This window comes from Papio anubis, chromosome 10 (assembly GCF_008728515.1).
Source record: "Papio anubis isolate 15944 chromosome 10, Panubis1.0, whole genome shotgun sequence".
NCBI classification, from domain to species: Eukaryota; Metazoa; Chordata; class Mammalia; order Primates; family Cercopithecidae; genus Papio; species Papio anubis.
This window is the reverse complement of record NC_044985.1, coordinates 30,757,462-30,785,414: the sequence shown is the minus strand read 5'-3', so window position 1 is coordinate 30,785,414 and position 27,953 is coordinate 30,757,462. Positions and strand designations below refer to the sequence as shown.

The 27,953-nt window shown below is 36.0% G+C and overlaps 1 protein-coding gene and 2 long non-coding RNA genes across 5 annotated transcripts in view; all 3 read right to left on the bottom strand.

The window, feature by feature from the left end:
* The window catches only part of LOC103876225, a 48,038-nt gene extending 42,935 nt beyond the window's left edge, over positions 1–5,103 (bottom strand). The window contains exons 1-2 of the long non-coding RNA XR_004176509.1: positions 4,375–5,103; positions 1,975–2,048 (exon numbers count right to left, since the gene is read on the bottom strand). This is a non-coding gene — a long non-coding RNA (uncharacterized LOC103876225). The remainder of the gene's footprint in view (positions 1–1,974; positions 2,049–4,374) is intronic.
* Positions 5,104–9,033: 3,930 nt separating this feature from the next.
* LOC108581276 overlaps positions 9,034–27,953 on the bottom strand; it is a 42,262-nt gene continuing 23,342 nt past the window's right edge. For 2 of the 3 annotated variants that reach the window (XR_004176508.1, XR_001893237.3), the window contains exon 4: positions 9,034–9,333. This is a non-coding gene — a long non-coding RNA (uncharacterized LOC108581276). Of the gene's footprint in view, positions 9,334–17,691; positions 19,430–27,953 lie in introns of those variants that run through there. The other variant, XR_004176507.1, reaches the window with a different exon arrangement.
* CLIC1 (chloride intracellular channel 1) lies at positions 14,399–15,607 on the bottom strand. Its single transcript, XM_031651220.1, has one exon. The coding sequence runs from the start codon at positions 15,369–15,371 to the stop codon at positions 14,646–14,648; it is 726 nt and encodes a 241-aa protein (XP_031507080.1). The 5' UTR covers positions 15,372–15,607; the 3' UTR covers positions 14,399–14,645.

Here is a 27,953-nt window from a genome sequence, read left to right as displayed (position 1 = left end):
ATAGGATTTCATTGTTGTGATATGTATGCATTCATGAGCAATTGGTAAATTTCCAGGCTTCATTATTAAAAATGTGCTCTGTAAACGTTCTCATAAACATCATTTGGAGAATCCATGTACACATTTCTGTTGGGTATATATATCTAGAAATGAATTGTTGAGCTGTACAGTATCCATATATTTAGCACTGGTAGATAATTTCAAAGAATATTCTGAAGGGCTTGCATTAAAATTACATGAGAGTTTCAGGATGTCTGCAATAATACCATTTGTATTTCCTTTCAATTTTGTCTTTTCTTTCTTGCCTTGTTTTTGCTAGGACCTCCAAAAAATGTTAAGTAGCACATTTGTCATGAATGAGATTTGAATTTTTATTAGAGGCATTTTCTTTATCTATCGAGATGACAATAGCTTTTTCACCTTTTTTATCTTAATGCATTAAATTATATGATTTGATTCTCAAGTGTTAAGTCAACCTAGAATTACGAGATTGAAACTACTGAAAATAATGAATTATCCTTTTTGTATATATCTAGATTTCATTTGTTAATATTTTATTAAAGATTTTTGTATCTTTGTTCAGGAGAGAGATTGCCTTCTAATTTTTTTTCCCTATAATGTCCTTGTCAGTTTGGTATCAAAGTTATGCTGGTTTCATAAAAAGTTATGAAAGGGTTCTCTCTTTTTCTGTTTTCAGAAGTGTATATGTCATATGAGAGAATTTTTTTAAATTTGAAAAAACTCAATGCTAAAACTGTTTGGGCTCTGGGTATTATATATAGGTTTCCAATAATTGATTCAATTTATGTGTTTGAGATAAGAATATTCAAATGTATAATTTCACTTTCTGCAAATTTTGGTAAATTGTATTATGTGATAATACAGGTCAATGAAATTGTTATTTTTTGCATAAATTTTATAATATATTTCTAAAAAATTGTCCTAGGGTCTCTAGTGATTTCTACTTTTTTTTTTTCTGATATTGATAATTTGCATTGTCACCTTTTTCTTCTTTATCATTCATGCTAATTAGTTATCAGTTTTATTAGTATGTTCAAAGAGCCAACTTTGGTTTTTCCCTATTGCAACTTTATTTTGTACTGTTAATTTCAAATGTATTATTTTCTTTTTGTATATATTTAATTTGCATTTTTTTAAAGATTCTATTCATTTATATTTCTTTCTGGTGCTTTCACTTAAGACTATACATTTCTCTTTGTTTAACTGTATTCACAAGGTTTAATGTGTCATATGTAATTCTTAGTTTTCATTTGATTTAAAATATATTTTAACCATTAATGTGACTTATTCATAGGCAGAAGTTTGGAAGCGTATTGTTTAATTTCTAGTTTTAATTTCCACTTTCTGTGATTATGGAAATTTTCTATATCTGAACTGTCACCTATAGTAATTATTACCCATTTATGGCTACTGAACTCTTGATACATGATTGGTGCAACTGAGAAGCTGAATTTTTTATTTTCTTCTAAATTTTTAAAAATTAAATATAAATAGTTACATGTAGTTAATGGCTTCTCTATTTGTCAGTATAGCTAGGGCTTTCAGCAGTCTAGCTTCTACACTGATATACTGAAGAGTGTGTTTACTAGATTTAGAAAAAAAAAAAAAAGACAAAAAACTGAGATTGGTGTTTTAAAATCTCTTGATCTGGGGGAGAATGCAAAGTATACTGTGAAGGCCAGATACAATTCTAATTTTAGAGTCAGAATGGGAATTAAGAGATCCCTGATTAAACCTTGACTACTCTCCTATGGAGTAGCTGATTTTGTGATCAATAATGATATAGTAAAATAATATCCATTGTGTTAGACAGCTCTGGTTACATGATTTATAAACCTTAAGTATGATAATTTGATAAATGGAGGAATGGGAATTAAGTCTAGTATGACCTAAGAATGCACTGACAAAAACATCAAAGCCTTCCTTCAATTTTTGTATGTATTTTGTCCCTACCTTTCAAATTCAGCATTTAGAAGAGAGATCTTATTTCTCCTTGCTCCAGGTTGTAAATTTTCCTAGAGTAATATCTAGGGAAAAAAATAAATGAGAGAGGAACAGGAAGGACAAAGAAGAAGGAAAGGTTGAATTCAGTAAATAACTGGGTTTGCAATTAGAAACTATGACATATGGGCTGCATATAAATTAGAATTCAATTATCTTTTTGAGGAAACCATGATTACAATCCTCCTACCTTATAATTATCATTATACTCTTCTTTATTATTGGTTAAATATTTCAATGACTTATTATATCAGAGTTTCTGTAATGTTGAGTAAATAAATGATTTGCACTGATGTAGACCTTCAGTAGCTGAGAAAATATTATCTTTCACCGAACTGAAGGTGATTATAATTATTTCCAAGGAAAACTCATAAAATTATCACCTTCTTGAAAAGGAACTCTAGCAAGTCCTAAGTTTCAGAGAATAAAATCAAATCTTCCAGTTATAAAAATAAAAAGAAAAAATCCTCAGGGGCCCTGTGAACAATACTTTCCAAAAATAAGGCTCTTGTCTTTTGGTAACACATCAAAATTTCACCATAGAGTTGGTAACAGCACAGGGAAAAGGATGAAATAACTTTAAGAATACTTTAGAGCTTGGGGATAAAAAGTCCTTTCAGGATAAAAGTCCTTTAGGATATTGTCACATTGGTAGAATACCAACATTACCGTTCCTTTATGAAATGTCACCGTCAGAGAGATTAACTTTAGAAGTATAGGATCACAGAAATGTTTCTATTGATGTTGGCTACTTTGTTGAACTCCAAAAATGTGTCAAGAGTAACAAATCTATCTGACGTGTCCAGTCAAGGATCTGTTTTAAGCAGAAACCATGGCTTGCAGGACATTGTTACATTTTAATTTTGTTTTCCAACCACAAAAAGGAGTCTTTGTTTGCAGTCAAGATGAACACCTGTGTAATCCCTAAACGTTTACAGACATGTCTTTAAAAGTTCTATGGTACAGTTAAGATTTAATCTATCAAAGTGGTGTAAATAATGCAGACATAGCCTTGGGTGCCAATTTTTCCCACAGTAGATAGAAAAACATAACAGTAAGAACTTCTTTGCTGATTTTCCTATAGCTCAAATAACACTGCCAAGAAGGGCAGAGGAGAGCAGTGTAATTCTAGAGATATAGCCTTGACGTTATTAATAATGTGCTAAAGTCTAGAAATTGAAAATATGGTCTGCAAAGCTAAAATTATGCAGAAGAAATAAGATTCAGATGGTTTCATGCTCAAAACCTTGGATCTCATTTTGAAATTTTTATAATTGAAAAGAAGTGGTTTTAAGAATGGTCAAGCTATTTTGTACCTAAGTGCTGACCTTTCATATTCTTTCCATGTAATCTGAGGGCATTTCAGTGTTTATCCAATCTATAAAAACACTTCTGTTTTCATGAATGTGGAGATACAACCTAAATTTCAAACCAACCATTAATTAAATATGAAATCAGATGTGCAAAGCACTGTGTTGACTACTACAATGGATAGTGAGAAGTGTAACATGATTATGAGAGGTGAAGCTAGCTTGACTTCCTGGGTCAAGTGGAGACTTGGAGAACTTTTCTGTCTAGCTAGAGGACTATGAATGCACCAATCAGCACTCTGGGTCTAGCTAAAGGATTGTAAATGCACCAATCAGCACTCTGTAAAAACGCACCAATCAGCGCTTTGTGTCTAGCTAAAGGTTTGTAAATGCACCAATCAGCACTCTGTAAAAACGTACCAATCAGCACTCTGTCTAGCTAAAGGATTGTAAATGCACCAGTCAGCACTCTGTGAGAAGGACCAATCAGCACTCTGTAAAAGCACACCAGTCAGCACTCTGTGTCTAGCTAAAGGTTTGCAAACACACCAATCAGCACTCTGTAAAAACAGACCAATCAGCACTCTGTGTCTAGCTAAAGGTTTGTAAACACAACAATCAGCACTCTGTAAAAACATACCAATCAGTGCTCTGTGTGTAGCTAAAAGTTTGTAAGTGCACCAGCCAGCACTCTGTAAAAAAGGACTAATCAGCACTCTGTAAAATGGACCAGTCAGCAGGAAGTGGGTGGGGCCCAATAAGGGAATAAAAGCTGGCTACTTGAGTCCACAGTGGCAACCCGCTTGGGTCCCTTTCCACACTGTGGAAGCTTTGTTCTTTCGCTCTTCACAATAAATCTTGCTGCTGCTCACTCTTTGGGTCCTCATTACCTTTAAGAGCTGTAACACTGGGAAAGTCTGCAGCTTCACTCCTGAAGTTGGCGCCACTATGAACCCACCGGAAGGAAGGAACTCCAGACACGTCTGAATACCTGGAAGGAACAAACTCCGGACACACCATCTTTAAGGGCTGTAACACTCACCGTGAGGGTCCTTGGCTTCAGTCTTGAAGTCATGGAGACCAAGAACCCACCAGAAGGAACTAATTCTGGACACAATTACACTTACACTTTAGGTTCTAATCCTAAAGATGATTAATATCTAGGAAGAAAGATAAGGAGAAAGTATTTGAATAGTAACTAAGATTCAAGGCAGGAGATTTGAAAGGGAAAGAAAACAATTGTTTTGGGTTGGGTTGTTCTAGAAAAATCTCCTTGGTGAAAGAAAACGTGAGATTTGATAAAGAAAAAGATTAGTGCTTTTACAGTCATGTGTCTCATAATGACGTTTCGGTCAACAACAGACCACATATATGACAGTGGTCTGTAGGATTCTAATACTGTGTTTCTACTGTACTTTTTCTGTGTTCAGATACACAAATATTTATCATTGTGTTAAAATTGCCTGCAGTATTCAGTACAGCAACATGCTGTACAGGTTTGTAGCTTAGAAACAGTAGGCTGTATCACATAGCCTAGATGTGTAGTAGACTACACCATCTAGGTTTGTGGAAGCGATGTTCATATAATGATGAAGTTGCCTAACAATATGCCTCAAAAACATATCCCCATTGTTAGGTGACAGATTATTGTAGATGAGATGGCAGAGACATTCTCGACAGGAGCACTGATGCAGAGTTGGAGAAACCGAGCAACAGAAGATAGCCAATTTTAGCTAGAGGAATGGATTTATTAGCGGAATAGAGAAATTTCTTTGAAGATATTCACCGCCCCCCCACCCCCACCCCAAAGAGTGTAGAAGGGCTGTGTAGTAAATTTAAGACATTTAAAGGCCAGATGCGGTGACTTACGCCTGTAATCCCAGCACTTTGGGAGGCCGAGGCGGGCAGATCATGAGGTCAAGAGATTGAGATCATCTTGGCTAACATGGTGAAACCCCATCTCTACTAAAAATACAAAACATTAGCCAGGCATGGTGGTACGCACCTGTAGTCCCAGCTACTCAGGAGGCTGAGGCAGGCGAATCGCTTGAACCCAGGAGGCACAGGTTGCAGTGAGCCAAAATTGTGCCACTGCACTCCAGCCTGGGTGACAGAGCGAGACTCCGTCTCAAAATAATAATAATAATTAATTAAATAAGTCTTTGAAATGATCACCTTTACAGATAGAAACCAGCACAAATATTTATTGAATAAATAGATTATCACTGGATATTTATTATCAGTAAAGGTCCGTATAGAAACAAAAATAGACTAACCTATAGCAGATACATTTACAGTAGAATTAGAGTCAAGGTGAGGTGCTAAAAGAAAATGCAACTGCTCCTTCTGTGGCTACACATACAGGAGATGGAAATAAGATAGCAGTCCAATTCTCTTCTTGTAGAGTGAAAAACCTTAAGTTTTCTTGAAATTCTCTTTTACCTAGTGCCTCCAAATTCCTGTTGCTTAGCACAGGATCTTCCCTTCTGAAGATAACCTTATCTTTCTTTCTTCTGTCTGGAGGACAGACATCTATGTTGCAGGTCACCTTCTGAAAAACTATCTCTTGATCCCTCTCAGGTAATGTTAATTACCTCCTTTTTTGCACAAAGAAAGTAGGCACTGCTCTTGTTATATTGCACATTCCGAAGTACGACTCATTCTTTCAAATGTTTATGTCCCGTGCTTGAGTCTTTCTAAAAATTAATCTATTCTTGGCACAATATATACTTGCTGAATATTTATTGAATTAAAAGCTTTCCAGTAACATAATGCCAATAGCATAGGGGAAACTTACAAAACAAGTTATCCCTAGAAAATGAAAGATTAAAAAATGGCCAAAGGATTACTGGCCCTTTGATAATGGTTCCTTAGTATCTGCACAGAGTAAAGAGGGAAGTGCCCATTCCAGCTTTACTTGGGAATTCTAGATTCAGCCATTTACTAAAATACTTTCATTTTATACATCTGTATTTCGTAATGTGTAATATATAATGTATAGATCTATATTTCATATATCTATATGTATACACATGCATATATGTTCATATGTATACATTATGTGTATATATGCATGCATGTGTATTATATATAATATCGATTACCTCTCATTTTCTATACATATGCATTTTTAGTTGATAGGGGTATCTGTAAAAATGCTGTGCTTCTGCCAGCATGGCTCTCCAAACAGGTTCCACAGAAACAAATGAAATAATCAAAACAACCCCTGTTCCTCCTTCAGCCACACTGTTAGTTACCTGTTGAGTAATTTATTTTGCTGAGGATTTCAGAATCCTAAGATTTAGAAATGAACAATAAATAGATAATCTGTAGAACAAATCATACAATAAAGTTAATAATTTAAACCAAGAAAAATACCCAGAATATTTCTACTTAAAGATAAGCTTTTCATATCTTAGGGCATTTTACTTTGTTTTGTTTCACTCTGAAGATCCACAGCTGGATTTCAAAGGTTTGTGCGCTCCACTGAAATCATGTGCTACATTTTGCAATGTGTAATTTTTCTTAGGAAAGGTTTCTGGCCTTTGTTTTTGTAAAATTAAACTTTCAAGATCTATACCCTTCAAAATATTCTATTTTGTCCATTTAATGTGTTAGACAGTGGGATAAATATTTGATAATGATAGTAAATATAGTAATACTTTACATATAGATAATAATTTCAAATTATTCACTCTAAGAAGTAGGGTATTTTCAGTATTCATTTTGATAATGAAGAAATTGAAATTCAGATATCAAGCATCTTGCCTAAGAAAAGTGAGTTTTTACATGGTAGACAATGAAACCATGTCTCCCATCTACAAATCTGCAGCTCGTCTCAGTAGGCTAGTTCCTTGCCCCACCAGTCATGTGCTCTTCAGGAATTTCTCTTCCTCCATCTGTTTTCCTATACACATGAGCATGATCAGTTCTTGAACAGCTTGTCCAACTGCTCCCTGTCCCACTTCCTACCATGGTTCCAGGTCTTCTGAGCATAGAAGAAAAAACAGATCAACAGAATTGATATTTTGAGCTGGCAATCTGGAAGTCAGAATGGTCACACTTCATTGTTGGGTCACAGTGGTGGCACAGAGGAGTGCAAACATAATTATCAGAAAGAGCTTTGTACTGAAAATTTGGAGGCAGAGGTACAAGAAAAGGAGTGAACTTAGAATAAAGCAGGGAGGAGAAAGGCAAAGAGAGAGATGTCAGCTGGTGTCATGGACCTAGGCTCAAATAGAAAAGATTCCTTTTCAGCACTAGAATTGTAAAACCTTACTAATGCTGGGAGAGCCTGTTCCCAGTAGCTTTTAGTGACTGTCTCTATCAGTAACTGCTCTTTAAATCATCCTCCCTAGACAAAAGAAATGCATCAAAGGAAGGAGTAAAGAAGTTGAGGCCAAAACCGTCCATCTGACCTAACTCCCTAGGGAAATCTAAAGCATCTTAACTCTGCAGTGCCACCTTTGTACTGCATGGATTCTAGTCCATTGCATCTTTGCAAGGCAAAACCATCTTTATTATTTTTCTCACGCAAACCTGACATCCTTTGTCAGAGTGGGAACATGAGTGTTCCTTCCTCCTTCTTCGTCCTCTTCCTGGAAGCTTTCACCTGCCAAAACTAACAAAAGCTTTTGCAATGTAATTTAAGCCTGAAAGAGACAATACTGTGTTATGGTTCCTGAGGACCTGAGATGTATCTCATTCATTCTTTTTGTTTACATTAAGAAATTGAGGTCCAGAAATATCACATCACCTAATTGGAGGTACATGCCTTGGGCCTTTGGATCCCTAGCTCAGACATACCTGCTCTGTACTGTGAAATGTTCAGTACATACATTGTCAATAATATTGCTTAACTGACTGACAGAAAAGGAAGTTAGTCACTGCTACTTACTCTTGGTATTAAGTTCAATATATATATTCTATTTATCCAGAAACTTATTGACATATAAATTCAGAACCCCTTGGTACTTATTTTTCGTATCAGTACATATATGCACCAGATTAATCATGTCAATATTTATTCCTACTTTGGACCGTTTAGTTTTCTGTCTTACCAAGACAGGCATTGTGATTGGGCATATCCTAGGATACAAGCAGTTTCCACAGATCTGTAGATATTCCCCACCACTAAGGGAATAATACGCTTTGTAAACAAATGCTGTGTGTGTCCATGAGGACATGCAAAAGCACCACAATGTACCTCATCAGGGTATCTCAACACTCCTGCCTGCTTAGTCTCAGAGTCCTAGGCATTGGTGGTGAAGAAAGGGTGGAGACAGGAGAGAGAATGGGCAGTGTTAAGTGATACCTGAATTGACCTGTAAAGTCAGAGTAGATTTCAAAGAAAAATTGCAAAGCCAGTGAAGTTTTTCTTTGGATTTTTTTTTTTTCATTTCCAGATGTCTATTTTAATCAATAAGAAAACTTCATGTCTGCTGAACTACTGGGGTGCTGATCCCAAATGGGCTTCTGGCTGACCTAAACCTCACTTTCTCTGGTGTATAGCATTGAAGAGAGAGCATCTGCCAAGATAACCAGCACTGTTTCATTTAAGAACCTTTGGGAACAACATTTGTCCAGCATTGGGAGAGATGGCCCTCCCAGCATCAATTTCCCAATGATAGACATGGAACATAATTGGTACCTCTAAGACACTGAAATTTTGTATCCGTGTTTTACAAAATCTTAAGCATAAACTAGCCTTTCCTAACTAATACATTCTTCCCCCTTTTTTCCCCTCCTAGTAAAAAGTTAATGGACTTCTGTTTTTGGAACAAGAGATTAGATTAGCTGACCCATTGTCTTGGTCAGCTCAGGACACTATAGCAAAATACCATAGCCTGGGTGGTTTAAACAACAGACATTTATTTCTCACAGTTCGGCAGACTGGAAGTCCAAGATCAAGATGCTAGAGTATCTGGTTCCCGGTGAGAGCCTTTTTCCTGGCTTGTAGACAGCTGCAGGGGTCGGGTGAAGATCTTGTGTTCTTTATTTCCTTATAATGACAGTAATCCCATCATGAGGGTCCCACTTTCAGGACCTAATCTAAACTCAATTGCCTCCCAAGAGCCCTACTTCCAAATACTATTACACTGGGAGACAGGGCTTCTATACATGAATTTTCTGGACACATTCAGTCCATAACACCCACATATTACAACTAGTAATACAGGCAGAGTGAACAGTGGCATTCTAACATTAATTTAGTTGGAGGCAAAGCAGTGCATCCTATTAAAAACAAACCTGGTGAAATTAGAGAGAAGAATGAGTGAGTGGTTCTTCCATTTAGAGGTGGCTGAGGGGCACCATGCATAAGAGAAATGATGTTAAGTGACATTTCCTAGATTGGCATTTCATCCCAATCTACACTAGGTGAGCAAACCTGAAAATTTTCTTAACTTTCTTGAGCCTCAGTTTCCTCATCTGTTAAAAAAATATATATATTTCTCATATTATTGTTAGGAGGATTAAATGAGATAACACATATAAAATACCTAGCACAGTGCTTGGAGATTAGCAATAAATTTAATAAATAGAACAATTACTTTTATATTTTTTAATGGTTTTTTAATCTCATCTCAATTCCTGTCTGATTACAGCCATGCATGCTTCAGCAGTGTAAAAATAATTATATTCATTCATTTGAATGGCTTACCACTTTTGCCTAATGATGTGTAGCACAATAGTTGTTATACATATCATTAAATATGTGTCTAGTTAATCTTGTTATAATTTTAATTGCAACATGAAATTCCTCTCATGCATACTCAGCCATCAAAGGATGTAGTTCATGAAACATGGCTGGCTACTGTCAACCTGAAAGAATTACAGGGAACATTGATCACATATAGTATATATCATAGACCTGAGAAGAGTGTCGCACAAAAGAAAGAAAACAAATTTAGAAGTCATGTACACCAAGAACTGAAAGCTTTACCCAACCACTGTAATTTATTCAACTTTATTCTAAGAGTTTTTCTCTGAAAAATGTGGCTAGTGATACGCACCATATAGGATCTTGTGAGGAATCGAGATATTTTATGTAAGATGATCAACAAGGACCTTGGAACACATTAGATGTTAATTATATTAGATATTACTACTTCCATACTATTGGACTTTAACTTGGAAGGGACTTCCAGAAGTCCATAGTATTAACCACCTCTGCTTCAAAGGCAAGATGTTGTCACTTCCCCCACTCTCATTTTCTACGAACACAGGGTATAAGACACCAGCGTGATTTGCCCAAGGTTAGGCAGCTTGCAAGTGAAGGAAGTAGAAGCTGAGCCAGCGATGGGTGCCCCACCTCTTCGTTTACTTCCTCCTTTCACTCAGCTCATGCCCGTGGCTGGCAAAACAACCCAAAGCACACATTCTTCTGGTGTTGAGTCAGTGGCATCCTGTGCCTTCCCAAAGAGAGGAAGCACATTTGAGTCAGGAGGAAATGGAATTGCCAAGTAGGAAAAGAAATCCGAGAACAGAGGACAGCCGACCTGTTCTGTGCTATAAATGTGGCAAAAAGCCACATTAAAATGATTCTGCAGACTCGGTAATCTTGAGAAAATTAAAGTGTGTCAGTATCTGAATCTACATTCCTCCTTCAGGAAGGAAACTAGAATGACTTCCTGTTAATAAGAGCCTGTCTTTATAAGGCCTAAATCCCAAGTTTCCTGGGAGACCTGGCCTTCCTTTTGAGTGTCATCCCTGAATACTTTCTTTCTCATTTAGGTCTCCTTCCCCTGAGTCTGCCTCAGTGTACAGATGGAGCAAGGAATCTGAGCTGTCCCAGATGCTGGCTGCACACTGTCACTGTGGTAGTGGCTGCTCATTCAAGGACCACATCTAACATGTGCAGTCCCATCTCAGAATGGGTAGCTGCTTTCTCAGAAAATTTAGTGCTGGTGCACAAACCTTGACTCAGAGCCCTATGAGACTGATAGAAAAGTCAGACTTGACTACTCGATTTCTTTCCTTTCTATTATCATTGTGACCTAGTCTTCTCTCTGAAGCCATGGGGACAGCGTGTTATGGTGGTTTGAACCTTGGTATAGTATCTCACTGGGAGGTGAGTCACTTTTCTTTTCAGATGTTCCAATAAAGGGGTCATTGCAAGGAAGAAATAAAAGACTATGGCTGAATAGACTAGATATACGTTAGGTATGAGGAAAATGATAGTGTGCCTTTATTTGCTGCAAAATAAAAGCTAAGTCTAGAGAAAGAGAGCTATAATAAATATAAATATTTCTGATAATTTCAAATGGATAGGGGTAAAGATAGAGGAGAGTGCTACTTCCCCGTCATGTTGAATATCTCATTTTCTATAACTATAATTTAAAATTTATGAATTTATGAAAAAAATAATTTAAAATAAAGTTAATATGGAGAAGCAGTGTGCCTTTAGAGAGTTTTATATATATATATATATATACACACACACACACACACACACTAGGTATTAATTCATTTCCATTTTAATTGAAATGACTTTTCATACATCAGGAAAACCTTTAATAAAGGAAGGAAAACTAGAAGTTTGACATGACACTTTGTTGATGAATTTGGAATATTGAAGCAATTTGAGGATAAATATTTTTCTGGTTATGATAGAATCAAGTTATGATTTTTCTGGTGATGAACTTGTGGTTTGGAAGATTAAGAGCATTGTTGCCAGAGGAGTTGTTTTTTATCAGCTCGGGCAATTTTGTTGGGTTCTTCAGTAAGGTCCTGGCAAAAGCCAGTCTCATGATTAAAGCTGAGAATCCCAAGATGCTCCATGAATTTTTTAAACCTAAATATGTTCATAATAACTAAACACATTGTATCTCAATGTCCTTCATAACAATTTTGGAGAAGTGGGGAAGCAGTTAACTTCTTTTTTTCTGCATTAAGTGTCAAAGAAGGGGAAAATGTGCTTTTATGTAGGTTCTATAAATGAAGTTCTGAAACATTTTCTAGAAGTCATATCATCTATACTACTAAGAGTTCAGTATGTTTTGTATACAATTTGTTTATATCAATACACCCACTTAAAACACCATTGATGCCACAAAGAGTTTGAAAAAAGTAACACTGTGGAAACGTTGGTGTGAGCCAGTATTGCCTGTTTGTATGGCTTGATGATTTCAAGCCTACTTGGCACATAAGCCATATGGGACTATTCCTGGGATGTGATTTCCATTTGGGCTCAGTCCTATGACTAGCTGATAAGGGCTACGGAAATGTATATGAGAGGAAAGTTGTAGCAGTTATACACTCATCTAGATAATCAAATGGAGGCACTTATGGATGAATAGCTACAATTTCTGTCTACCTTGAAAACTACTGAGGAAGATGAAATGGTCAGGGGCAATAAGTGGACCCATACAGTTCAAACCTGTGTTGTTCAAGGGTCAACTGTATAGTACTTGCAGTTTTCTGGAAAATGTGTTAAGTTTCATGTTGAAAAAGTATGGTTGCTGCAAAACAATCCAGGTACAATTCTGACCATGTTCTCTTGTTTCTTTAAATTAAAGGAAGACGTTCACAAACTCTTCCCTTATCTCATAGCCCAATTTTCAGGAAGTCTAGAATTGTGCTCTTGTCTCATTTGCCCTCATTTTACCAATGAGGAGACAGTTTCATAGCATGAGAGGGATAACTACTGAGCTAGGTTAGCAAAAATTATTCACGTAAGAGAAGGCCCTTGGGAACACTGACAGGATTGTTACCTAGTCCTTCTTTTCTTGGGTCATTATGAACTTTAAAAGGAAATCTATGTTCCATCTCTCTTGTTTGTGTTCTTAAGAGTGAAGCAAGAAGCTTTACTACTTAAAAAAATGCTGGAACAGGGCATACCTACTGTATGTCAGGCACTGAATTTGTGCTAAGGATACAGCTGTGAAAAAGACAAACATAATTTACATTCACAAATGCCACTGTGAAATGATAAGCGAACAAATAAGTGGTGAATGTGTAGGGGACTAGTTCTTCCATGGCAAAATTACTCCTATGGGAACTTATAGCAAAACAGTTAAAGTACAGTAAGGTTATCTTTTATAAAATTAACCTGAAGTAACTATAGAATTTTGGAGTTGTAGGCCAGGTGCCGTGGCTCATGCCTATAATCTGAGCACTTTGGGAGGCTGAAGCAGTAAGATCATCTGAGGTCAGGAGTTCGACACCAGCCTGGCCAACATGATGAATCCTCATCTCCACTAAAAATACAAAAATTAGCCGAGCATGGTGATGTGCACCTATAATCCCAGATACTCAGGAGGCTGAGGCAGGAAAATCACTTGAACCTGGGAGACAGAGGTTTCAATGAGCCAAGATCATGCCATTGCACTCCAGCCTGGGCAATAAGAGTGAGACTCCATCTCAAAATAAATAAATAAATAATAAATAAGGAAGAAGAAGAAGAAATTTGGAGTTATAGACCCCCTTTGTGAGAGGCTTTGGACAGATATAGACTCTCTGGCCTGTTTAGGAAAAGAAGGGCCATCAGTTTCCTACTGCTTAACAAATGACTACAAACTTAATGGTTTCAAACATATTATCTTCAAGTTCTCCAAGTTAGGAGTCTTATAGAACTAAAAGTATCAGCAGAACTATATTCCCTCTGGAAGGTCTAGGGAGATTCTGTCCTTGCCTTTTCTAGCTTACAGAGCAAACTTGTCCAACCCATAGGGCACACGTGGCACAGGATGGCTTTGAATGCGGCCCAACACAAATATGTAAACTTTCTTCAAACGTTGAGATTTTTTTTTGTGATTTTTTTAAAGCTCTTCAGCTATCATTAGTGTTAGTATATTTGATGTGTGGCCCAAGACAATTCTTCTAATATGGTCCAGGGAAGCCAAAAAATTGGACACCCCTGTTCTAAAGGCTTCTGACCATCCTTGGCTCATGGCCACATCACTCAACTTCTGCTTCCAGTCTCACATCTTCTTTGCCTCTAACTCTCTTGCATCCCTCTTTCACCTGTAAGGACCTATATGATTACACTGAGCCTGCCTATATAATATAATCCAGGATACTCATCTCAGCATTCTTTTTTTTTTGTTTTTTTGGCGTAAAAACACTTGATTTTTATTCTGTATTTTATTACTGAAATATGTTGTCCTACCCATCCCACCCTACAATAAAAATCTCACTCAGTCCCCCCATTTCTTTCCCTCATCCCCTCTTCCACCACACCATCCCGGAACAAGTGATCCAGGATTACCTGACCACTGGCCATTTTGGAGTGTGTCCATTGGGTAGCAATGTGGAAACCACCAGGGCCTTTGTGAAGAAAATGGAGGGGGTTGAGGGAGTCCCAGGAGGGGCTTATTTGAGGGCCTTGGCCACTTGCTCATAGGCGAGCTCGATCTCCTCATCATCTGGACAGGTGGAAACGAATTCTTCCCGCGGGTAGGCATTGCTCAAATACCGATGCGCTCCCCGGAAGGCCTCGGGGATGGTGAATCCCCGGTACTTCTTACACGCCACCTGTACTATGTGTAACTTTGGCAACAGGTTGCAGTCAGCCAGGGTGAGCTCGTTGCCATCCAGAAACTTCCTCTGAGAGACACCTTCATCTTCAGCACTGGTTTCATCCACTTCTTCTGGGAGGGGGGATGTTAAGTAATTGTCTAAAACCTTCAGGGCTTTCAGGAGTCCCTTCTCCAGATTATCATTGAGTGCTGGGTTTGAATTCTTGATGTAGGCAGAAAATTTGGCAAATATGTCCAGCCCAGCAGTGTTGGACTCAGGGTTCAGAGCTGCTAGCTTGGGGTACCTGGGAGGGCACAGCACTGCCTCCAGAAATTCCTCAATCTTGTTGGTGTCTGTGTGCACTTCAGTGCCATACAGCAGGAATGGGAGCTGCCCTCCTGGGCACAGCTTCTGCACTGTCCCTGTCCGCCTTTTGGTGTCAACGGTGGTAACATTGAAGGTGACTCCCTTGAGCCACAGTACCATGAACAGTCTCTGGGAGAACGGGCAGTTCCCAATCTTGGCCCCATCACTGCCAGCCTTCACGAACAATTCGACCTGCGGTTGTTCTTCAACCATGGTTGCGGGGACCAGGAAGTGGCCGTCGCTGGGGGAACTGGGAGGGGCTGGGGCCAGGGAAGGCAGGTCCCACACTCAGGCATTCTCTCCCCTAGACCCAGGGCTGTCCCTTCAGCGCAATATAAGCTCAATCAGACCCTATTTGCTCCCAAACTCGGCCTCCTCACCAGCCCAACGCACCCCACACCCAGCTCCTCCAGCTCGGTCCCCTCCCGGGCTGGATCAGAGAGCCTCAGCATTCTTAATCACATCTGTGAAGTAATTCTTTGCCATGTAAAGTAATAATGACGCATAAATTCTGGGGATTAGGAGGTAAATGTCTTTAGGGAGGAAATTCTGTCGCCTAGCACAGAACATAGAGTGAGAATTAAAAATGTTTCAATTTAACATCTGTTGGGGATGGAATGTTTCTGTAGCCCCTAAATTAATATGTTGAAACCTCAAACCTTAATATAATGGTGTTAAGAGGTGGGGTTTTGGCAGGTAATTAGGTCCTGAGGGGAGAGCCCTTATGAATGATTTCAGCACCCTTATAAAGGGGTTCACAGAGAACTCTCTCATCCTCTTCTCACCATGTGAAGATAAATGAGCAAACAGCCACCTGCAGCTCAAAAGGGAGCCCTCACCACAACCGAGCCATGCTGGTGCTCTGGTCTTGCACTTTCAGCCTCTAGAACTGTGAAAAATAAATTTCTGTTTTTTATTAGCTACCCAGTCTATGGTGCTTTGTTACAACATCTCAACCTAAGACAATAATTAATTCAGGTCTTAATTATTTGAAATAGATAAATATAGATGGAAAGACATTTTAGGTTGAGTTGGAGGAAATTATCTTCACACTCATTACTGTCAGTTTGCGTCAGGCTCTTTTACAGTCTACATCTGTGTTTAGACCTTGTTCTACTTACAGAATAAGCACGAGTCCTAGTGATTGCCCTTCAGATACCTTCAAAGGGCAGTTTAACTATAAATTGGAACCACTCTTCTTTTGGAATAAATCAATAAAAATAGGGGGATCTCCTAATAATAGGGCACTAATTGCTGAAAGAACAGACCAAAAAATATTTAATATATTTCAGTCCTGTGCCAATTATGAGAATAAGTGAAAAGAGTATACACTCCAAAGCTATTGGTTAAAACATGATAAAGAAAATAAATGCTTACATAGTCTTCCAAATTAAAAGCTAATGTAAAGGTTGGATATTAGATTTTCTGATATACATTATATTGTACATACCAGAGAAAGAGAATCAATAGGTGATATATATTAGAGATACATATATGCACACACACATACACACACTCACACACACACATATATATGAGATTTAGAAAGTGACTTATTTTAAGGAATTGGCTTATTCTAAGGAGTTGTGGAGGCTGACAAATCTGAAATTCTTTGGCCAGACTAGCAGGCTGAAAATTCAAGTAAGAGTGAGGTTGTAATCTTGAATCCAAAATCAGCAGGGCAGGCCAGCAGACTTGAAATTCAGGTGAGATTCCCATGTTGCAGTCTTGTGGCAGAAATCCTTCTTTGAGAAACCTCAGTCTTTGCTCTTATAGCCTTCAACTGATTGGATGAGGCCCACCCAAATTATGGAGGATAATTTGCCTTACTTAAAGTTAACTGACTGTAAATGTTAACTTACATCCACAAATGCCTTCACTGCAGTATCTAGACTAGTGTTTAACCAAATAACTGAGCACCATAGAACCTAGGCATGTTGATACATACAATTACCATCACAATGCCCAAGGCTGAGAGCAATATTCTTATTTCTTTGGTTGGGGCAGTGAGGACTTTTTTTGAGCAGAAGAGTCTTGAGAATTAGCAGTAATTCTCACTACTACCACTTATATTACTAAAGGCTGGCATTTAAATACAATAAAAGAAGTCAAAGATTTTTTAGAACTGAAAATTGGGGAAATATGAGATTTTGTTACTTATCATTGTATATAATTTCTTAGTAATGATTACTACTAGAACTACTTTATTGCACAGCCATCAATTCATGTAGAAGGACATGGGCATAAATCCCTGTGTTGATTAATTATTTTGGGAGCCTGGAATCACCTTGAATTAATCAGCCAGGTTACTTTAGAATATAATATATGACATTAATTTTATGATACTATGACAACTATGGAGAAACCAGCTGATTTGAAAATGGACCACCTATCACATTGATAAATAGAAACTGCCCAAATGCAGAGGAAATGTTGACTTAGAGAAATTTACAGATGTTGATGTTAATAAAAAATAGTTCCTTCATATTAAATATAACCAGATAATTTTTTAAAACTTGGAAAGATTAGGAGCTTAAATAAGTAAATGAAGCTGAGCTTAATGCAGAGAGATGTTTTACTAGTTCCCTTTTGAACTACTTTTTTAACTGAAAGAGAAAATAGACTTTTAAAAGTCACCAACATAATTACTTTAAAGATAACAACTGATGCTCATCTTTGTACCTGTTCAGGTACTATCTACTGGCATCATGCAGGAATGCTGGGCCACAGAACCAGGATTTCTATATAGAACCATATGCACATATATATCCTATACGAGAGGATATTGGTGACAGAAAACATTTGATTTCAAGGTAATTGAGCCTGACTTTGTATTCTATGTGGGTGTATGTGTGACAGAGAGAGAGATTTATCTTAAGGAATTGTCTCACGTGCCTGGAGGCCTGGAAAATTCCAAATCTTCAGAGTAGACTGGCAGCCTGGAGATCCAGGGAACAGTTGACTTTTGAGTTTAAAAGTAGTCTGCTGACAGGGCAGTCTGCATTCTCATAAGGCCTCCAACTGATTGGAAGAGGCCCATTTACTTTATGGAGGGCAGTCTGCTCCATTCAAAGGCCACAGAGTTAAATGTTAATCTCATCCAAAAAACACCCTCACACAAACATCTAGAAGCATGTTTGACTAAATATCTGAGAAATGTCTCCAGCCAAACTGACACATAAAATTAACCATCACAGATTCTTAACTGATTTAAGCTATGAGTTGGAATCACATGTATAATGGGAATACAAGTAAGAACAGAAGAAATGAATGGATAATATGAAGTTCTTCCAGATTGGATAGTCATGTTTTATTTCCCAAGAGCTCTTTAGACCTCATAAATGCAAGTACAACTCTAATATTAACTGTAATAAAAATGACTTTATAAAGAGAATACATTGGTGGAGTAGCAAGAAAAGGATGTCAGCTCAGGAGGAGACAAAAGGTGAGTCTTTTTAGCAAGTAAAACAGCCCTATTCATTTCCTCCCTTATGGGTGCCTCCTGTCCCTCCTCTGCACCACTGAACTCAGCTGCTCAGTAGCATGCAATGCTCAGCTCTCTACTTCTCTGCATGCCCCTTGTGCTCCTGACAGCAGAAGGGAAGGCTCTTGGAGAGACACTGCCAGCAAGATGCATTACTAAGTTGGGAGTAGCTTACTACAACAGAGTCAGTTCTGAGCTCACCATCTGCAATGCCTACTTGTATTCCAGTCAGGTTTGTCTACCGAGTCTTCCTCACTCCCCGCTGTGCCATCAAACTGGCTGCAGTAAGAGATAAAGATACTTGTGTTTTTTCCACCACTGACCTATAATCAAGAACCATAACGATGAAGCATACTAATTCTAATCAGCAAAGGCCACTTGTTTACTCATTCGTCTTTTGCCTTTGTGATGTTCAACATGCATCTCCAGTCAGTCAGAGATGGAATGTGGATTTGATTTGGAAGGACTCCAGGCTCCTGTGCATTCTGAGCAGAGGCACCAGACCCCACTGCTAGGCTGTTCTATGACTATTACAACTCTAAATCTCAATAGAATGCTGCTACCACCAGCCAGTCCTAGTACCCACAGTGTACCCAGATGAAAGCAAAAATAAAAAACTTTTCAGATTATTCTTAATTACCTTCCAAAATTCAAGGAAGATTTCCATAGAGAGAAATTAAGCCATTGATTCTATCAATTTATATCTGATGCATCTTGGAAAATGTGGAATTAGATGTCATATGAAGGCCAATGGCATTGAAGTCCTTTATAGACCTTTTTTTTTCATCTGAAAAGATGATTTAGTTACATTTGAACAGGAAGATGAATTAAATGAAGTTTCAAAATAATTTCTAGGTATAGTTCTTTAACATTCTCTCATAAGGACCTTAGGGATAAACAAACAAAAAAATACAATAAACATGCCTTCTATACTATTCAAAATTAATTAACCAACTAAAGTTCTCAATAAAAAGTAGTTAATTTAACTATCAGATTCTTTCTTAATATGGCAAAGCAGTCTTGTTTAATGTGCTTACATTTATTCTTCTATTCCCTAGGCCAATAGTGTTTTTAATCTCCCTTTTATCTTGCCAAAATCTATTAATGAGTATATTTAAGTACACAAACATTAGGTTAGGAAAAATATTAACATATATAGTAGCTATTCACAATTATCCAGCCATAGCTTAGCCTTCTTTCCACCCTTTGTATACTACATGGGCCCTTTTATTAACTTACATATTTTTTTCAAGGTAAGCATTAAAATTTTTTCCTAGCAGGCTTTATGTTGCTAAATAATATTTGTGGGTTTGTGTGTGTGTGATGTTGCTAATTTGCAGGTGGATATTGCAGGTTGAATCCCTAGGGATTAAAAGTAGTCCCTAGGGATGCCAACTCTGAAAAAATGGTTGTCTGGTTTTAGTTAAATATATCCAAATATATCAAAATCTTAATTTTGTGTTATGTATAGGTCTTTGAAAATATTTCCCTAGATTTAATAACAAGTTTATAGTTTCTTCTAAAATTGTAAAGTTTTTCACAAAAATTTAAGTGTTTAAACCACCTGGAATTAATTGAAAGGTTTATCATGTTCTATTGTTCTTCTACTTGAGTAGTCAGTTTCTGAATATTGAATTTGGTTTTCAAATATTTAATATTATACATACATGTGACTTATTTCAAATTGTGAAAATTCAATATTTATCAGTGATCAGTTTGTTGCCACTTGGCCCCCAAATCATACTTGAAAATCTCCTCTGTTATAATACACTGGAATCTTCAACATTTCTTCTTTTTCTTAAAATTTATTTATATTTAGTTTTTCCATAAGCTATTGAGGTACAGGTGGTACTTGGTTACATGAGTAAGTTCTTTAGTGGTGATTTGTGAGATTTTGGTGCACCCATCACCCGAGCAGTATATGCTGCACCATATTGTAGACTTTTATGCCTCACCCCCCTCCCACTCTTCCCCCAAGTTCCAAAAGTTCATTGTATCATTCTTATACATTTGCATCCTCATAGCTTAGCTCCCACATACCAGTGAGAACATATGAGATTTGGTTTTCCATTCCTGAATTACTTCACTTAGAATAATAGTCTCCAATCTCATCCAGGTAACTGCAAATGCTGTTAATTCATTCCTTTTTATGGCTGCATAGTATTCCATCATATATATATACACACACACATACATACACACACACACACACACATACACCACAGTGTCTTTATCCACTCATTGATTGATGGGCATTTGGGTTGGTTCCGCAATTCTGCTATGGTGAGTTGTGCCACTATAAACATGCATGTGCAAGTATCTTTTTAAAATAATGACTTATTTTCCTCTCAGTAGATACCTAGTAGTGAGATTGCTGGATCAAATGGTAGTTCTACTTTTAGTTCTTTAAGGAATCTCCACAGTGTTCTGCATAGTGGCTATACTAGTTTACATGCCCACCAGCAATGCAGTGGTGTTCCCTGTTCACCTCATCCACGCCAATATCTACTGTTTTTATTGATTGATTGATTGATTATGGCCATTCTTGCAGGAGTAAGGTGGTATTGCGTTATGGTTTTGATTTGCATTTACCTGATAATTAGTGATGTTGAGCATTTCTTCGTATATTTGTTGGCCATTTTTATATCTTTGAAAATTGTCTATTCATGTCCTTAGCTCACTTTTTGATGGGATTTTTTTTTTTTTTTTTTTTTTTTTTTTTACTGATTTGTTTGAGTTCATTGTAGATTCTGGATATTAGTCCTTTGTCAGCTGTATAGATTGTGAAGATTTTCTCCCACTCTGTGCTGTGGATTGTCTGTTTACTCTGTTGATTATTCCTTTTGCAAAAGCTCGTTAGTTTAATTAGGTCCCAGCCATTTATCGTTGATTTTATTGCATTTGCTTTTGGGTTCTTGATCATGAAATCTTTGCCAAATCCAATTTCTAGAAGGGTTTTTCCAATGTTATCTTCTAGAATTTTTATGGTTTCAGGTCTTAGGTTTAAGTCCTTAATCCTTCTTGAGTTGATTTTTATATAACGTGAGAGATGAGAATCCAATTTCATTCTCTTAGATGTGGCTAACCAATTATCCCAAGACCATTTGTTGAAAAGGGTGTCCTTTCCCCACTTTGTTTTTGTTTGCTTTGTTAAAGATCAGTTGGCTGTTAAGTATTTGGGTTTATTTCTGGGTTCTCTATTCTGTTCCACTGGTCTATATGCCTATTTCTATTCCAGTTAGTACCATGCTGTTTCGGTGACTATGGCTTCATAGTATAGTTTGAAATCAGGTGGTCTGAAACCTCCAAATTTGTTCTTTTTGCTTAGTTTTGCTTTGGCTATGCGGGCTTTTTTTTTGGTTCCATATGAATTTTAGAATTGGTTTTTCTAATTCTGTGAAGAATGATGGTGGTATTTTGATGGGGATTGTGTTGAATTTCTTTCTAATGGGCACTATGTTCAGCTTTGTCAGGAGAGGGTGTCTGAGGAACATTCCAGTAAGATGGGGACTTCTCTTCTGAGTTCTAGTGTGTTTCCATCTGCCACTTCTTGCTCCTGCTGTGTGGTTGTTCAGTAATGTGGCTCGCCTAGAGTGCTCAGGCTCTCGGCAACTGCTCAGCCGTGGCCTGGGCCCAGTAGCCATCTTTCCAGAACCATTTAGATGAAGGTAATGCATATGCCAGGCCTGTTCTGGCCCAGGTGACCCAGAGGCTTCTTTGACATGGGGAGGCTACAGCCACACCTTTCAGCTCCGGCCTTTTGGGAGAAGAACTCACATTCCAAGTTTTTCCTTCCTTGGATACCCTTCCTCAGCTCCACGGTACTCTGTAGGGATCATTTTATATTTTTATAGTCACTCTTCTATCAAAACAATAAGTATATCAAATTTCCCATGTTTCAATTTTTGTGTATTTTCTAGTTCCTAATTGAATCCAGCCTAATGCAAACAGCACTCGGTTTCCAATGGATCTGTAATGCTTTTGCTGTCATATATTCACTGTTGTGGTTGTGGGGTGGTTGTCTGCTAACTTGCCTTTTTGTGTTTTTTTTTCCCTATGCCAAGTCTTAATTATTCCATTGCTTCTCTGCCATTTTTAAACAATTTAGTTACTAAAAATTCAATTAAATTTACTGTTTATATAAACTCTATATATTTAGTATATATATAGAATATATACTAAAAAATTCAATTAAATTTACTGTTTATATGTAAACTATATAGAGTAAACATAAACATATTTAACTAAATCTAAAATGTGACATATTTAATTAAATTTAATTAAAATATACACATGTATTTTGATTATCTATATACAGCTGCTTAATATGATATCCATTGTGTTTTCCTTTTATTATCATTCTTTCAACTCTTCTTGATTTCTACTTGCCCATTTTTCTTCACATTAATTTTAGAATCAAATTTTCAAATTCTTCAAAAAAGTTAACTGATCAATTGGTATTTAACTAAAATTAAATTAATTTAGGGAGAATGACCAGATTTATAATACTGACTCTTCCCATTTGTGAACATAGTACTTTTTTTCCAGAAACTTATCTTGTTTTTCCAGATCTTGTTTGTCTTTTAATTTAAAAATTATTATTTTTCTCCAAAAACTTATCTTGTTTAATCTACTCTTAGGTAATTATACATTTTTTGATATTCTAATGAACAATTACCTTTTAACAATATATTTTCTGATGAATAAGAAAAGTTTTCATGTGTTTATATGTATCTTGTACCTAGGAAGCTCACTGAATTCTCTCATTAGATCTAAGTTTTGTCAGGAGATTCTTTTGAATTTTCTAAGTACACCTTCATATTATCTGCTATTAGTGGCAATTTTTCTTACTGTTTTCATTTTTTAAATTTCTTAAGCTTTTTTATCTTGTTTACTTAATGTAGTCAATACAATGTTTAATAGAAGTAGCGATATGCATGCTTTCTCTGTTCCTGATTTAAAAGGAATAGATCTAAAATTTTAACACAGTATACTATTCACTAGAAGTTTTGGTAATGTATCTAGGAAAATTCACTAGTATTACTAGTTGGCTATCAATTTTGAATCAAAATTAAGAGTTGAATTTTATAAAATGCTTTTCTCTGTGGAGATAATTATATGATCATAATGATAGCTTAAAGCAGATTACATTAATAGATTTTCTAAAATTAAAACATCCTTTATTACTGACTGTACTCAATCATAAAAGATGTTTCATGATTTGATTCCTTTGATTCATTTAATTAGTACTTTTGGATATGTTCTTTTAAGTTTAATTACCCCATAATTTGGCTTTCTGACTCTGTCATTGTCCAGTTTTAATACCAAAATATTTGTAGTATTATAAAATGAGTTGTAATTTTATATTTTTCTCCATAATCTAAAACTCGATGTATAAGAAAAAAAAAATTTATTAATTGAGGGTGCTTTTTGTGAGCATGAATTCAGGAGCATGGGAATGAAAATCAACTATGAGTTTCTCGAAACCACTGAGATTATAGTTTGTTATCACAGCTTGGCCTAGTCTATTCTTACTGATTTTATAGCCAAATTCCAATTGATTTTCTATTGTTTTTAATTCGAGACTCTGTCCTTCAATTAATGGTTTGAATATAATAAAATTTGCTATGGTTTTTGTTATACTTGGCCTTACTTCTTGGGCTTGCTTCATACAATATATTTTTCTTGCCTGTTTTTTCTAACTCTCTCCCTTCTATCGAATTGTTAATGATTAATTTATTTCACTTTTTCCACAGTTTTCTTGTTTGGAGCTCATTCAATTTTCATTATATTAGTAGTTGGTGTTAAAATTTTAACATGCCCAATTGTCTTAATAATGTAATCTTAATAATCCCTAATAATCCAGTTTATCCCTACTTAGTCTAAAAAATTCAACAGAACCTAAATTGTTACTGCAATTAATCACTCTCAAATTGTTGTCTAGAATTTTAGTTGTAATTTTAATTTCCTTTAATTGATAATTGTGATTCAAAAAATATTTAGACAATTTACCTAAAAGTTTTATTTTTATCAAAAAGACAGTCTGTGTAAATACCCAAGTTCATAAATTCTTCTAAAATTCTAAACATTTTATGTAGAATTTTATAAGCAATTTCTTTCCTTATTCCTTCTTATAGGTTTGTTTTTTATTTAATTTATTTTTTATCAAGAACATCTATTAATTGGCCTTTCAATCAGAATCTGAGTGGTAAATTATCTCTTAAATGCTTTCATTTGTATTAATATTTGAAACTGTTTCACTGGAACTTTAGAATTTTAGGCTGTTATTTTTATCTCAGCTTTTTGAAGATATTATTTTATTTGGTTGTCTTCTTACATTTTTGCCAAGAAGTAAACTGTTAGCAATTTTGATTCCTTTGTAAACAACCAAGTCTTTTTGCTCTTTAAAAATTTATCATTTGTAAAACTTTTCTCTTTTTTTTAGATCCTGCATTTTCTCCATAATATATGCAGGTTTGGATCTATATTTATTTATTGAGTTCAATATTTATTTTGCTTATTTAATCCAATAGTTTATGCCTTTCACTAATTCTGGAAAAATTTCACCTATTATTTCTTTGATTTTTTTCTATCCCCAATTAACTCTTTCCTCTTTTATCAACCTTTGTTGAACTTAAGTCGTTCCACTCATTTTAGCCTAGGTGGTTGTTCCGTTGTGTTGTCTACATTCATGTCTCTCTTTTGCTTCCTCAATAATGTAGTCATACCCAGCTTCCAGCTTATATATTCCTTTTGAGTCCAGCTTTATTTGATGTTAAATTGTTACAAAAAACTTATTGATATTAATAATCATATCTCTAATGTCTTTAAGTTAATTTGATTTCCCTTTAAATCCTTTCTATTCTTTTTCTTGGTGTCTTTTAGCTTATAGGATTCTATTACTTCTTCTGTACTTTAAATAATTTTTTAAAAACCTATTTTTCACACACTAGATTGCTTTATTTCACAAGGTTTTTGTTACAAGTTCTTCTGTTTGATGTATCTCCTCTCTTCATCATGGAAATATTTTTTAGGAATTTCTTTAATTTTTGTTGTTCTCTTTTCTTTGCGTGTGTTCTATGAGCGTGAGATTATGAAAACGGGATTTCAGAGTAATTTTGGTTTACAACTGCCAGTGCCTTCAGAGGCTTACTTGGTCTGGTATCAGTCTTTAGGTAAATTTTTTGGGGATCTCTGCACCATTCATACAGTGTAAATTTGAAATGTATACATGCAGAAGACAGTCTTGGGATTTCATTTTCTGCAGAGACTTTAAAAGAAATACAGAATCCTAGTCAGACACAGAAACATAATTGTTTCTTGAGACTTTTCTGGGCCTGAGGGTACAACTTCTCTAAGTCAATTTTCACCAAGTAGGAAGATTTCCCAGGGTTCAAATCTCATTCAGCGATTACAGTTCCAACCCTGAACACGTCCTCTTCCCCTGCCTGTGAAATACTATCCTGATCTTGACATGTTGGGCTCATTTTAGATCTCATATTTCCCTCATCTCTCGTTTTCGATCTCATTCTGAAGTGTTGCCTCATGTGTTTTGTTCTTCTGACTTCAAGTTCCTGAGACTTGGTCATTTTTTTCTGTCTTTCAAGGTTAGCCAAGTATTTTCTTTACTTTTGTTTAATTGTCATAGTCAATTAATGACTAAGACAAATGTCTTAGTCAGCATTTGTAAGTGTTTGGAATGAGGTAGAAGTCTGCATCATTTCAGTTCACCATGTTTTGAACTTGAATTCAGTCATTTTTAAATACATGCTTTCTTTAATTTTTTGCATAATTATATTTACATAGACTGTGAATTTCTACTGCCTATTTTCTATCAGTAAGGTTCTTGCCAAACATGAAATAAATCTCTTTCTGAAGTATTAGTATTATCTTAGAGTTCCTGCATCATTGTCTAAATAATGTAGAGTTGTTGTTTTATCACTAGCATTTAGTATTGGGTAGTATATTGATTTATTTTTGCTAAATTGAGAGGTAATCTAGAACTCAGATTTACTATACCTATATCTATATATTATAGTGGCAATTTGTTAATAAACTAATGAATTGTATAATGTTTGAATTGTATTGGAAAATCAAAAGAATAGCATTTAAAAAGGTTTTGGTGTCAAAAAAAGAGGTCAGATACTTAGAATATTTTAAAAGCAGTGTTTAAATAAAGGTACATAGCTCAGAGTCTGACTTTATGTCTCATAAACCCCCTCTACCTTTTTTATGTTATAGTGTTGGTCTAATTTAGGTGCTGACTCTTGCAGTCACAGCTCACAGGGGCTGGAATAGAAACTGAGAACATTAGATTGTTAACTCCCAATGAGAGCTGTGTCAGGCAGAATGAATGAATTCTCATGTTAGCCTGATCATTACATTTTCTCTATACAGATGAATATATAAAAATAAAAATGATTATATAATTGTTAGGTTATTTTGGAATCAGAACAAGAAGGGGTTTTAACAACTTTTTGAATATTTAATATCATTAGGGCTCAAAACTTGACATGTCAATTCCTTTCATAGGAATGTATTCACTCAATGGACCTATACTCACATTCATCTGACACTAGGTCTTCATTCATAGAGCTGTCATTGCTTATGTGTTCTCAATGGCTCCTCTCTATCTATGATTCTATTGCTAAATCATCTTACTTGGGGTTGCCATCTGCCATTTTGAATCACATCTCTATTTTCAATCAGGTTCTGGCTAAGTTTTGTTAACCTTGCAGTCATTTTCTCCCCTGAAGGCAACTGACTTTGAAGTACTGCTGCTGCCTTTTCCCACCATATTATTCCTATAATTAGCTGCTGAGATTTACTGAACTCTTCCTATGGAGGCACGTGCTATACTTTTTGATACTCATTCTCTCATTTAAACTTAGAAAACAAACATGAAATAGAAAATGTTATACCTATTTTGCTGATCTATAGATTTCTGAATGACTTGTCTGTCTAGTAAGACAGTAGCAAAAAGTCAAGAGTTTATACTTAGGCAAGTATATTTACTCTAAAGCACTTCTACCTACCTTCACAATAACTGGCTCTTGGAACCACACTTTATGACACTAAATCTTAGTATATTAGATCAGGACTGTGGTGATTATTCTCATTTTATGTGAAGAAATAGATCTAGAAGTCTGTATTTTATCTAAGACCAAAATCCAATTAATTACTAGCCAATCTGGGACTAGAACCATGACCTTTAGACTGCTAGTCCTGGGAATTTTCCAAAGTTATACTCTCTTCCTTATTTTCCTTCTACAGCTGTGCTGCTTCATATGTGAACCATTTAATTTGCAAGG

Coding starts and splice junctions, on each gene's coding strand:
- CLIC1 (XM_031651220.1), bottom strand. CDS start 15,371: ATGGTTGAAGAACAACCGCAGGTCGAATTGTTCGTGAAGGCTGGCAGT.